The sequence below is a fragment of the Anas platyrhynchos genome, chromosome Z, assembly GCF_047663525.1.
Source record: "Anas platyrhynchos isolate ZD024472 breed Pekin duck chromosome Z, IASCAAS_PekinDuck_T2T, whole genome shotgun sequence".
NCBI lineage: Eukaryota > Metazoa > Chordata > Aves > Anseriformes > Anatidae > Anas > Anas platyrhynchos.
In genome coordinates this window covers 24,113,203-24,126,634 of record NC_092621.1, presented here as the reverse complement: position 1 = coordinate 24,126,634, position 13,432 = coordinate 24,113,203, and the positions used below count along the sequence as shown (strand labels likewise).

The following is a 13,432-nucleotide window of genomic DNA, read 5'->3' as shown; positions in this document are numbered from 1 at the left end:
TGAGTATCAGGGGCTTTTTTAATGTTATAGAATTGTAGGGCCTCGGGAGATTGTGTAGCCCATTTCTTGGCTGGAACACAGTAGCAGTGATGCTTAGTTTATTCCTGGCATTTTTTTGTCCAATCTGCTCTTAAGAAATCTCGGAATATGTAGATTCCACAGCTTTTCACAGCAATCCATTCCTATGTTTGACATCCATAGCATACATAAATCATGGGACATGCAGAGACGCTGAAAGGCAGCTAAATGTCTGCCTATTGAAACACTCAAAAGATGTTAGGTATGTAAATACCTTTGATGATTTGGGTCTTTGTGACCCTGATTTTTGTTTGTTACACATTTGCAGGTCTATTTACTAATCAGATACATTGAGCCAAAGCCAAAATCACATTATCTAGCATTATCCACTGGATAATGATGTTAGGATGTTAATATACGATGATAAGCCCAACCAGAGAGTAGGTCTGTATCCTAACATGTTAGGCAGCTATGTGCTGAGGCTTACATGGGTGCCTCTTGCCTAAATCTGATGAAATTGCTGAAGAGTTCTCACCTAGGGAAAAACAAAACAAAATAAAACAACAACAACAACAATAAAACCAACAAAACCCGACATCTTTATCCTTATCCAGCTAAAGACGAGGATTCTAAGGTCTGGTTTTACCAGAATTCCATAGCTGGAATAAATTAATTTTCTCAATATCCATTAGGGAACTAGTATTGTGGTGCTTTAATGATATCTCTGCATGAATCAATGTTTTACACAGAATTGCTTTGACTTTCACAAATATCGAGAGAGTGCCTAATTGATTGTCAGACTCCTTAAGTAGCATTGATTTTACTGCTGCAATATTCAGATGATGAGGTAATTGCATCTTATCAGCTTATTGAAAAAGTCTTGTTAAAGCAGTCAATGGTCATGGACTTCTCCAGCTTCCTAATTTCTCTTTTGTTGCTGTTCTGATTTTTCTTTTATTTTTTCTTTGTTTTTTGATCCACTGGGTCTGAGTTCTGCAAGGTGGAGTGGAGGTCATTACATTGATATGTAATGGGCATTATGTGGATATCACAGGGTTACCACAGTTATTTCCTGCTCTTGCCAAAGACAGCCAAGACAGTAAACTGTGTTATGGTGCTTACAAATTCAGGCCTACAATGATGCTCACTGTGTCACACAGAGGAAGACAACAAAAGTTTGGCTCAAGAAAGAACTTGTACACACAGACAAGTGTTAAGTTGCCCATATGATAGTGATATAGTACCTATAGTACATATCCAAAGAAGGACAACAAAGCTGGTGGAGGGTCTAGAGAACAAATCTTATCAGTAGTGGCTGGGGGATCTGGGGTTGTTTAGCCTGGCAAAAAAAAAAAGGCTCAGGAGAGACACTATTGTATTTTACAGTTACCTTAAAGGAGTCTATAGCAAGGTGGGGACTGGGCTTTTCTCCTGAGCACCAAGTGATAGGATAAGGGGAAATGGCTTCCAGTTGCACCAGGGGAGGTTTATGTTGGATATTAGGAGAAATTTCTTCACTAAAAGGGTTGCATGGCATTGGAATAGGCTGCCCTCTGTCAAGTCACCATGCCTGGAGGCCTTCAAGAAATGTGTAGATGTAGAATTTAGTAGCATGGTTTAGTGGTGGACTTATCAGTCCTAGGTTAAAGGTTGGACTACGTGATCTTAGAGGTCTTCTAAAACCTGAGGGATTCTATGATTCTATTCTGTGATTCTATGATTCTATCTATATGTGATATTTATGCCAATGGGCTTTGCAATAAAAAGGGGAGGTCTGGGAATCACCACCAGAATGAAAACAGCTTGTTTGATGCTGTGAAACTGCACTCTTTTTGGTGCTTGCATTGACAGGAATGTTATTAAATGCCAGATTGCCCATGCTAATCCAGGGTGCTTACAGGCATCTGATGATATCCACAACTCTGCATACAGTCTGCTAGACCCTCACCCTAATCTGAGCCCTGCTACATCTTCATGAGGACCTTCTGTATTTCTGGGTTACTCCAGCAATCACCTATTGATCACCAGCCGCCAGAAACTTTAATCTGATTACAGGCAATAAAATTGGTTTCTATCTCTGGCGCCTGACTCAGGTTTCAGAGCAAGGGAAAAAGTATGACATCACCCCTGCTTGCATCTGTGTTGGGTAGCTAATGAAATTACACGAAGGGTTTGAAGACCATTAAAGTCAATGTTGATCCTTATTATTATTAAGAGCACTTTCAAATTTACTGCACCACAGGGCAGGCTTGAAAGCATCATTTTTCAAAGGTGTGTGCATTGCATTGGATAACAGTGAAGAGCCCTGCTGGCTGTAGAGGATGCCAGCAGCAGAGGGAATCAATTCTGAAATTAATTGGCTAAAAGTACGCTTAGCTCCTTTCCTGTACAGCCCCACATCCCATTATTTGGTGATAATGGGCACAGTAGTGACCTTGGGACAAGAAAGCCCCAGGTGGTCTCTTGTGTATGAAAAGGAGACAGTTGGTTGCAGAGGTGTCCTCCTACAGAGTGTTGTGGCTCTGGGGTTGTGTGGGGTCTCTTCTACGCTGTGGGCACTGCCAAGCTCTGTGCTGGGGCATGAATGCCCCTTGTTCTGCCATGATCTGCTCCAGCAGAATGATTTATTTATTTTTTTGCCAAAAGTTGGTATTGCCATTTTGAGGCTCAGACCAAAAGCACTTAATGCTTGATGCCCACATATATTAAATGCAGAAATACAGGACCACAGAGTGGTTAAGGTTGGAAGGGACCTCTGGAGGCCCTGCTCAAAGCAGGAACATGCAGAGCAGGTTGCCCAGGACCTTGTCCAGACACTCTCTGAAGATCTCCAGAGAGGGAGACTCTCCACAAAGACTCACCCTCCTCCTTGCACCTCCTTGCACCCTCCCTTCAGGTATTTATTCCCCCTGAGCATCCCCTTCTCTTTCCTGAGCATCCTCTTCTCATGTTCAGCTTGCTGTTAACTTGGACTTGTAGGTCCTCTCCAGCAGAGCTGCTTTTCCGTTTGGGTGGACCCCAGCATGTCCTGGTGCCTTGGGTTGTTCCACCCCACCTGCAGAACTCTGCACTTCTTGTTGAACTTCCTGAGATTCTTGTCAGCCCACCTCTCTGGCCCATCAAGGTCCCTATGGATGGCTGCATGGCCCTCTGGTGAGTCAGACACTCCTAGTTTTCTGCAAATTTACTGAGGATGCACCCTACCACATTGTCCACGTTACTAATGAAGATGGTAAACAGGACTGGACCCAGTGTTGACCCCTGGGATCCTCCACTCATTTACTGGCCTCCAACAAGACTGTGAACCACTAGTCACTACCCTCTGGGTCTGGCCATTTGGCAAGTTTTGATACACCACACTGCCTGCTCATCCAGCCCATACTTTAACATCTTCCCTATGAGGATCTTATGGGGGACAGCATCAAAGGATTACTGAAGTCCAAGAAGACGATATCCATGGCTCCCCCCTCATCCACCAGGCTGGTGATTTCATTACAGAAGCTCACCAAGTTGGCTGTGCATGACTTCCCCTTGGTGAATCTATGCTGACTATTCCTGATTATTTTCTTCTCCTCCATGTGCCTGGAAATGGTTCCCAGGACAAGCTATTCTACCATCTTCCCAGACATCAAGGTGAGGCTGACCTGTCTGTAGTTCACTGGGTCCTCCTTCTTGCCATTCCTGAAGATAGGAGTGACACTTTCCTCCAGTCTTCGGGCACTTCTCCCTGTTGCCATAATTGAGCAAAGATTATAGAGTGGCCTTGCAATCACATCTGCCATCTCCCTCAGCACTCGTGGGTGCATCTCACCAGGGCCCGTGGACTTGTGTGAGTCCAATTTGCTTAAGTATTTCCTGACCTGATCCTCTTCCACCAAAGATACATACATATTCCTTGCTCCAGCCATTCAGCCTGGCCTCTGGGGGCTGGAATTCCTAAAGGCCTTTACTTGCGTGTAAAGACTGAGGCAAAGTAGGCTCTCAGTGCCTCAGCCTTTTCAGTGTCTTGATTAACTAGGTCTCCTGTTTTCTTCAAGAGAGGGCCCACATTTTCCCCAGTATTTCCTCTGTTACTGAGGTACTTGTAAGAGCCTTTCTTGTTGCCTTTGATGTGCTTGGCCAGATTCAATTTTATCTGGGTTCTAGCTTTCCTAACTTGGTCCCTGGCTACTCAGACAACATCTCTGTCTTCCTTCCAGGTTACCTGCTTCCAACCTCTGTAGTCTTCCGCTCTCCCCCCCTCCTTTTTTTTTTTTTTTTTTTTTTTTTTTTTTTTTTTTTTATGTGTGTGTGTGTTTAAGTTTGGTTTAAGTTTGTCCAGGAGCTCCTTGTTCATCCATGAAAGCAATTATTTTTTCCTGACCTCCTCTTTGTTGTGATGCATCACTCCTCAGCTTGGAGAAAGCAATCATTGAATATTAGCCACCATTGTTGAGCCCTTCTTCCTTCCAGGGCTTTGTCCCATAGTACTCTACCAAGCACATCCTTGAAAAGACCAAAGTCTGATGTCTTGGAGTCCAGGGCTGTGAGCTTGTGTACTGGGTCTGGCTGGGATGTTAACTTTCCCTGCAGCAGCCCAGTGCTGTGCTCTGCACTTGTAGCTGGAACAGCAGTGTTATCACACCAGTGTTGTGTCTGCTGCTGAGCAGTGCTGGCACAGCATCGGTCCTCTCTCTAACCCTCCTAGGGGGTGGGCAAAAAGTCAGAAGAGAAACATCACCAGGGCAGCTGACCTAAACCAACCAAAGGGATATTCCATACCAGGTGATGTCACACTCAGCAATAAAAGGTGGAAACAGGAAGAAGAGGGGAGGGGTGGGCTCTCGTTGTGAAAACGTTGGTCCTCCTCCCGAACTCCGGCTACGTGCGTTGAGGCCCTGCTTCAAGGATGTGGTCAATCATCGCTCATTTGTGGGAAGTAGAGAGTAATTTCTTTCCTCTGCACTTCCACATAGCCTTCATTTATTTTATTTGTTTGTTTTCCTCCCTTCTTTTTGTTTTCCCTTTCCCCCTCCCTTTTCCCCTTTCCCTTTTTATTTCCCCTTAGTTAAATTGTTTAGTTCATAATAATCTTTATTTAATTATTATTATTATTTCCCTTTAATTAAATTATCCTTATCTCAACCCCGTGAGTTGTTCTTTGCTTTACTTCTCCCCCTCCTCATCTAAAAAGAGGGGGAGTGAGAGAGCGGTTGTGGGGTTTAGCTGCCCAGCATGGTAAAACCACCACAGCTTGCTATGCACCCTCCTCACTGTCCAAAATATCTCGAACTCCACATTTTCATGGTCACTGCAGCCAAAACTGCCTTTTTGACCTTCACACTCCCAACAAACCATTCCTTTGGATATTTCGATATGTGGATAATGGAGAATTATATTCCAAGCGCTGTAGACTTTTCAGAAGAGTAAAGCTGATTTATGGATTTTAGAACTTAAAAAAAAAAAAAAAAAAAAAAAAAAAGATGTGGAAGAAAGAGCTTTTTGTGTTGATATTGGTATGAGCAGGGTGAGCTTCTAGGGATCCCTGGATTTTGCTGGAGAAGGCGTTCTTCATCAAGCTCAAGTTATACATAAGGATTTTAGTCAATGAAAAAACTGCTTATGTCACATGTGATCTTTCAAATCCAGCTCAGAATGGTGGCTTAAAAGCTAACCTAACTAAGCTTACAAGGGTTTCCTTGACATGAAAACCTTCTGGCTGATACAGGCTGGGAAGGATGTGGATGTCTTCTGTGTAGTTTTTGGGTTGAGCCTCCACAGCATTTTGGCAGGGTTTCATGTCTTAGACTTCCTGCTGCAGTGGGAAGACAGTCTCCCTTGCTCCTCTGGTAAGTTTACCACATGGCAAAGTGTGTCCCCAGCATAGAGGAGCAACAGGAACTAGGCTGGAGACTTGTCCACTGTACCCTGTCTTGTTGCTTCATCTCCTCAGCAGCTGTTGTTCCTCAGCACAAGGCAGGGCAAAGGCAAGCTTATTCTGTCTGTTGAACAAGTTGATTAATTCAGGTGATGGCAGCTCACAAGTTCAGAGTGAGGAAAACTGGCAGGAGGATCTTGGAGATGCTATCCTGCAAACCACCTGCTCCTCAAACCAACAGTGCACACTTCTCCTGGAGGCTGGCAGTCGCTGTGTCGCTCTGCTACACATCTTCTGTGTAGGAATCACCCCTGGTTTTGAGAATTATGCTCATAAATAGCTGATACACAGCAGCACATCTCAAGTTAAGCACTCGGAAGCACTGGGACTTGAAGGACTCTGAGCGAAATGTTGCGTTTTGCAAATCCATCAGTTTTCTGGTGGAGCTGAAAACCCTGCCAATGCAGCTTTCTATCTGCATCCTGATGCATTGATGAGGAGGGGGGAGAAACATCCATGGGAATCCTCGGAAACAGTTATTTCTCTTTTTCAGTTCTGCATTGCCTTGTCCCAGCAGGCTCATAAAACCTTTGTAATAGAGCTGCACTGTGTAAGAAGTGGCTGAGGGAATGGTGTGCTTCCCAGAGTGGATAATGTTGCCCAGTTTTCCAAAGGGAGGCCATTTACAATGGTGAAAATGGTATAATCAGAACAAGTGTGTCATTTGAAACCATTCTAAATGTCCCTGTATTGAATTTTAATTTTATTTGAGAGATGTACAGCACCAGCCCCAGCACAACAGAGCAGCATCAATTAATACGGGATAGATAAGGAACTGTATAAAGAGAAAGCACAGGCAGAGATGGCCTTAAATAAAGAGTGAGCTTCAATCAACGGGCTAGTCTGAGGAGCTACCAAGAGGTCTGTCTCTCATAAACAAAAGTTTCCTTCCTGCAGGCATCTTAAATCACTTCACAGTTGTTAAATACAGAGTAAAGGACAGAGGCAAAATCTGAAAATAACACATGCTGTCCCTCAACAGCATTTCTGCTATCCGTATCAGCATTTCCAAGCATGAATTTGCATGGGCTCTTGCTTATAATAGATTTTCTTAGCAGGTACTTGCCATCTTCTGCATCTAGAAACTTTGTCATTGGCAGAGCTAAGCATAGGTGCTAAAACAGTCAGCCTAGTCAAAAGCAGTGAGGCACACTTTCCTGGCTAGCAGTCATAGATTTTCTTTTTCTAATATTGGAATTCCACTACAGGGACATTAAACACTATGACTGCAGTAATATTGGAACCAATGTCCTGAAAATCAGAAATTCCAGTGAAATGATGTACTATACAAGACATTTTCCAGTCCTCTGCACCACCACTGAAGCCTCGCATATATTTTGCTCCTTCATTTTCATATATATTATATTGCCCATCAATGTGCTGCTGCACATTGCAGACCAGTGAGAGTAGGTGACACAGTGCTTGGAGGTAGAGATCAGACCATGAGCATTTATTCTCTACTCAGAGCTTATGGTTTTGGAATAGAGTTGTCCTCTTTAGAAACTGGAAAACTACTATTCACATTACAGGTAAATATCTATACAGCTACAGCTCAATCTGTTCATTCACTAGGGCTCCAGTGGTGCCTGCAAATTTGGAGGAAAATCAGCTACTCATCTATGAAATTAAAAATGTCTATTTAGTAGCTCCCTCTATTCCTTCTTTTAACACAAAATATAATAAAATGCCCTGCAAGGTGCTCAGACTAGAGAAGGTACATGTTACTGCAATGAAATCAAGAATATAGTTCCAAAGCCAGATCACATAGCTGTCTGGACTCTTGAGGCATATTTCAGACAAGTCTGATTAACAACCCAAGAAGCAAGAGCACTAGAGGAAGGTTATTAGAAGAACCTAGGTGTTAGCTTAAAGCTCATCAGAGCATAGCCTGACATCTAGGTCTTTTTAGGTTTCAAGTTGTAGGGAACCCTTGGATGCTACCATAGTCTCAGAGCAGGTTCTTAGATAACCTTTCATGTGGAAGAGACTTTCCTGGGCAATGCAGGAATGTGAGGGGGTGAGCAGGCTGTTTTGGTGATTTCAACACTTACCTTCTCTAACTATGGAAGAATATAAAAAATTAATCCTCTTCACATAAGTGGCCAAGACTTCTTGCCTTGCCCTTACCAAAGCACTGCATTTGGAAAGAACAAAAATCTTGATGAAAGATGAAAACTGCCAGCTGAAGTAGAGTAAAGCATCTCAAAGATCATGGATAGTGCCATCATCTTTCTCCTTCCATCCTAGTCCCTCTGTCAAGTGATGAAAAATAGGTCAGATAGCCCAACAAAAACTAAGGAAGAGCAGCTGCTCTGAATATAGCTGTCATTGTGGATATGTAGAAAAGATGGTGATTAAACCTTATGGCCTAGGATTTAGCTCATTACAAGGCTTTTGAAATGTGTGTGTGTGAGATATGTGACGTATATAATCTGGTATAGATTTGAGCCTGTGGTTGTTAACTGGATATCCTGACTGCTGTTCTTTACAGTGGCAACTGTTGATAGTGGTACCTAACAGAAACATTTAGGAAATTGCTCTAAAGTTGCATCAACAACAGGAGAGAACAGCCATCTAAAAGCAAGACAGGAGTTAGCAAAGGGAGCTCATCAGTATTACCTGTAGTAGGCCTAGTTAGCAACCTACATTATGGAGTTTGCAGACTTCACTTCCGGCAGACTGAGACATCAACTGAGATATGTAGGTTTGTATAGGAGCCACTGAGAAGCCATCTGTTTATGGTTTGAGTAGAAAGGTGCAACCATTATTTGGTCTTAGCTAAGAACTTAGCTAAGTTAGCTAATTTAGCTGTTAGATAAGAATTTCTTCTTCTGGGCCTGGAGCACAAGTCCTATGGGGAGTGGCTGAGGGCACTGGGGTTGTTCAGTCTGAAGAAGAGGAGGCTCAGGGGAGACCTTATTGCTCTCTACAGCTACCTGAAAGGAACATGTTGGGAGCAGGGGTCGGCCTCTTCTCACAGGTAACTAGTGATAGGACTAGAGGGAATGGCCTCAATGGTGCCTAGAGAGGTTCAGGTGGGAAATGAGGAGACATTTCTTCTCAGAAAGAGCAGTCAGGCACTGGGACGGGTTGCCCAGGGAAGTGGTGGTGTCACTGTCCCTGGGGTTGTTCAAGGAAAGGTCGGATGTGGTGCTTAGGGACATGGTTTAGTGGGTGACATTGGTGGTAGGGTGTCCTGGTTTCAGTTAGCACAGAATTAATTTTCTTCCTAGTAGCTGGTGGAATGCTGTGTTTTGGCTTAGGATGAGAAGAGTGCTGATAACACCCCGATGCTTTAATTGTTGCAGAGCAGTGCTTATACTAAGCCAAGGACATCTCAGCCTTTTGCTCTGTCCTGCCAACGGGCAGGCTGGGGGTGCAGTAAGAGCTGGGAGGGGACAGACCCAGGACAGGTGACCCAAACTAGCCAAAGGGGTATTCCATACCATCTGACGTCATGCTAAACAATATATAGGGGTGGCTAGCTGGGGGGGAAGGGGCCGGACTGCTCGGGGTTAGGCTGGGCATCGGTCAGCGAGTGGTGAGCAATTGCATTGTGCATCACTTGTTTGTACATACTATTATTACTTTCCTATTATCATCATTGTATTATTATTGTTATTATTTTTATTATTATTTTGTTATTATTATTTTCCTGTCTTATTAAACTGTCTTTATCTCAACTCACGGGCTTCACTTTCCATTTCTCTCCCCCGTCCCAGAGAGGGAGGGGGGAGGGTGAGCGAACGGCTGCGTGGTGTTTAGCTGCCGGCCGGGTTAAACCACAACAGCCTTTTTGGCGCCCAACGTGGGGCCCGAAAGGTTGAGATAACGGCAGATCTGACCAGAGTGTGTTAAACTAAAATTGGTGTAAGGATTAGACCTGCTTAATAGTCACTTGTCATAATGCTGATTGCTTTAATCTCAACTTTGCTGAACGAGAAAAATGGCCAGTTCTCTATCTCTACACCGATTCATGGATGGTAGCAAATGCCCTGTGGGGATGGTTACAGCAATGGAAGCAAAACAACTGGCAGCGTAGGGGCAAACCCATCTGGGCTGCTGCATTGTGGCAAGATATTGCTGCTCGGGTAGAGAACCTGGCTGTGAAAGTACGCCACGTAGATGCTCATGTGCCCAAAAATCGGGCTACTGAAGAACATCAAAACAACCAGCAGGTGGATCAGGCTGCTAAGATTGAAGTAGCTCAGGTGGACTTGGATTGGCAGCATAAAGGTGAATTATTTATAGCCCGATGGGCCCATGACACCTCAGGCCATCAAGGTAGAGATGCAACATACAGATGGGCTCGTGATCGAGGGGTGGACTTGACCATGGATGCTATAGCACAGGTTATTCATGACTGTGAAACATGTGCTGCAATCAAGCAAGCCAAACGGTCAAAGCCTCTTTGGTATGGAGGACGATGGCTGAAATATAAATATGGAGAGGCCTGGCAGATTGATTACATCACACTCCCTCAAACTCGCAATGGCAAGCGCCACGTACTTACAATGGTGGAAGCAACCACCGGATGGCTGGAAACATATCCTGTGCCTCATGCCACCGCCCGGAACACCATCCTGGGCCTTGAAAAGCAAGTCCTATGGCGACATGGCACCCCAGAAAGAATAGAATCAGACAATGGGACTCACTTCCGAAACAACCTTATAGACACTTGGGCCAAAGAACATGGTATTGAATGGGTGTATCACATCCCCTATCATGCACCAGCCTCCGGGAAAGTTGAACGATACAATGGCCTGTTAAAGACTACCTTGAAAGCAATGGGCGCTGGGACGTTCAAAAACTGGGATACGCATTTAGCAAAGGCCACCTGGTTAGTCAATACTAGGGGATCTACCAACCGAGCTGGACCTGCCCAATCAAACCTGTTACGTACTGTAGATGGGGATAAAGTTCCTGTAGTGCATGTAAAAAATATGCTGGGTAAAACAGTCTGGGCTACTCCTGCCTCAGGAAAAGGCAAACCTATTCGTGGAATTGTTTTCGCTCAGGGACCTGGATACACTTGGTGGGTGATGCAAAAGAACGGAGAGGTCCGGTGTGTACCTCAAGGAGATTTAATACTGGGTGAGAATAGCCCATGAACTGAATTGTACCATGTTAAATAGTATATTATACTGTATGTTATCACTACCATGATTACTATAGGTGACTAATTAGAATGTATGGAAAAGAGTGTAACCTGAGCATGACATAAATGGTATGGAATAAGGGGTGGATAGATGTCCTGGTTTCAGTTAGCACAGAATTAATTTTCTTCCTAGTAGCTGGTGGAATGCTGTGTTTTGGCTTAGGATGAGAAGAGTGCTGATAACACCCCGATGCTTTAATTGTTGCAGAGCAGTGCTTATACTAAGCCAAGGACATCTCAGCCTTTTGCTCTGTCCTGCCAACGGGCAGGCTGGGGGTGCAGTAAGAGCTGGGAGGGGACAGACCCGGGACAGGTGACCCAAACTAGCCAAAGGGGTATTCCATACCATCTGACGTCATGCTAAACAATATATAGGGGTGGCTAGCTGGGGGGGAAGGGGCCGGACTGCTCGGGGTTAGGCTGGGCATCGGTCAGCGAGTGGTGAGCAATTGCATTGTGCATCACTTGTTTGTACATACTATTATTACTTTCCTATTATCATCATTGTATTATTATTGTTATTATTTTTATTATTATTTTGTTATTATTATTTTCCTGTCTTATTAAACTGTCTTTATCTCAACTCACGGGCTTCACTTTCCATTTCTCTCCCCCGTCCCAGAGAGGGAGGGGGGAGGGTGAGCGAACGGCTGCGTGGTGTTTAGCTGCCGGCCGGGTTAAACCACAACATAGGGTGATAGTTGGACGAGATGATCTTGGAGGGCTTTTCCAACCCTAATCATTCTGTGGTTCTTACCTTACTCTTTCCTCATATGCACATTCATTTGCTTGTTATATCATTGATTGTAAGCTCCATACCCACACCCTGCTAGCTGGCAAGATGGTGCTGGTGCAGGTTTGTTTTAAAGGGCATGTTCAATAAGGCTGTGTCAGGAAATGTGACCCCTTTTAAAAATGCAAGAAGTTTTCACTCCCATGTTATTGCTATTGTAGTTAAGTGAAAAAAAAAAAAAAAAAAGAAAGAAAAAAAGAAAAAATACAAATAGCATTGAGTCAAAGGGTAGATTTATAGAAGTGTTTGGGTATCCTGGAAAACACAATTCCTTCCCCACAGGGGCTGTTTGCATTTCAAGATTTTGGAGTCAGTTTCCTCCTTCATGTCAATCAGCCTGTGGGCTGAAGAACCATACTTCGATCACAGTCCAGCAAAAACTAAATTTTGTCATAGGTTACATTAAAGAGCTTCAATTAATTTACAGGCTGAACCATGATAAATGTCACCAGCCTTCCACATATCAACATTTGCTTCAGAATAATTTACTGCCTATATATTGGGTGTTCTATCTATACAAAACCATATTGCAGCCTGTTAACTTAAGAAAGATAGGAGAGTGAGAAAGCATTCTAATTTCTCATCAGTGTAAGCAAAGATAAGAAAAAATATTAACACATTGGATAATAGCTTTCTGAATAGAGCTGGATGAGTTTGCAAGAGAAGAGTCCCAGGCACTGATCCTGGTCTTTGTTAGATCTGGAATAAATTCACCAGAGTCAGCGTAACACAGGTGGTAGTTCAAAATGGGCTGCTGACTTTGGAAATTATACATTTTTTAAGAAGCAATTTATACAGGCAAGATTCTGCTTTGATCTTCATGACCGTGAATCTGGTAAAATGTCATTAAAGTTAGTGATGTCTCTCTGGGTTTGTGTTGAGTGTCAATGAATCAGAGTCATGGGGTAGGAAGCAACTACAATCTGGTTTTATATTTCATAGTCACATTAAAAATGATGGCTGGGGACCTACTGAAAAGCAACATATGGTTGATGCAGAAAGCTTCAGAAAAAATATTTTTCAAAATCAATCTTAAGTTTTCACATGGAACTAAATTTCATTTTATTTTAATGACAAGATTTTTTGATGCTTTTTAGCTCCTTCTGTCCAGCTCCCTGCTCCTGACAGCATCCAGCACCCACACAAGGCAGCCTGTTGAAGCCATCCTTTGTCTCTGATCTGGGACAGTCTGTGGGTATGATGGTGACAAAGACCCCCTTAACATGTTCCTGCAATGCCAAGGTCACCATCAGAAACTCTACCAATGAAGAAAGCAAATAGCCAGGATGAAGCATTCCTCTTGGGAAGACATACTGAAAATCCTTCTGGCATTAATTTCTGTGCTGTCTGGCGATTAGCCATAGCTGGGCTACAAAGCGGATGGGAACTCTCGTTTGGAAGGTTGGATCTGAACACACTGATCCTGTGGAGGAACAGGAACTGAGGCACCTTAAAAGTGAGGAGGTATGTGACCATTGGCTACAATATCCATTTACTATAAATGCTGAAATATGGATTAATAAACAACTCAATTGTTTGGGAACGC

At 43.6% G+C, this 13,432-nt stretch overlaps 1 protein-coding gene across 3 annotated transcripts in view; it reads left to right on the top strand.

Moving 5' to 3' along the window:
* The window catches only part of LOC106017260 (uncharacterized protein K02A2.6), a 69,534-nt gene that overhangs the window by 34,521 nt on the left and 21,581 nt on the right, over nucleotides 1-13,432 (top strand). For 2 of the 3 annotated variants that reach the window (XM_072031375.1, XM_072031374.1), the window contains exons 1-2: nucleotides 9,466-11,534; nucleotides 12,984-13,350. In XM_072031375.1, coding sequence (XP_071887476.1) covers nucleotides 9,916-11,046 — 1,131 coding nt within the window. In that variant the 5' untranslated portion in view covers nucleotides 9,466-9,915 and the 3' untranslated portion in view covers nucleotides 11,047-11,534; nucleotides 12,984-13,350. Of the gene's footprint in view, nucleotides 1-9,465; nucleotides 11,535-12,983; nucleotides 13,351-13,432 lie in introns of those variants that run through there. The other variant, XR_011805880.1, reaches the window with a different exon arrangement.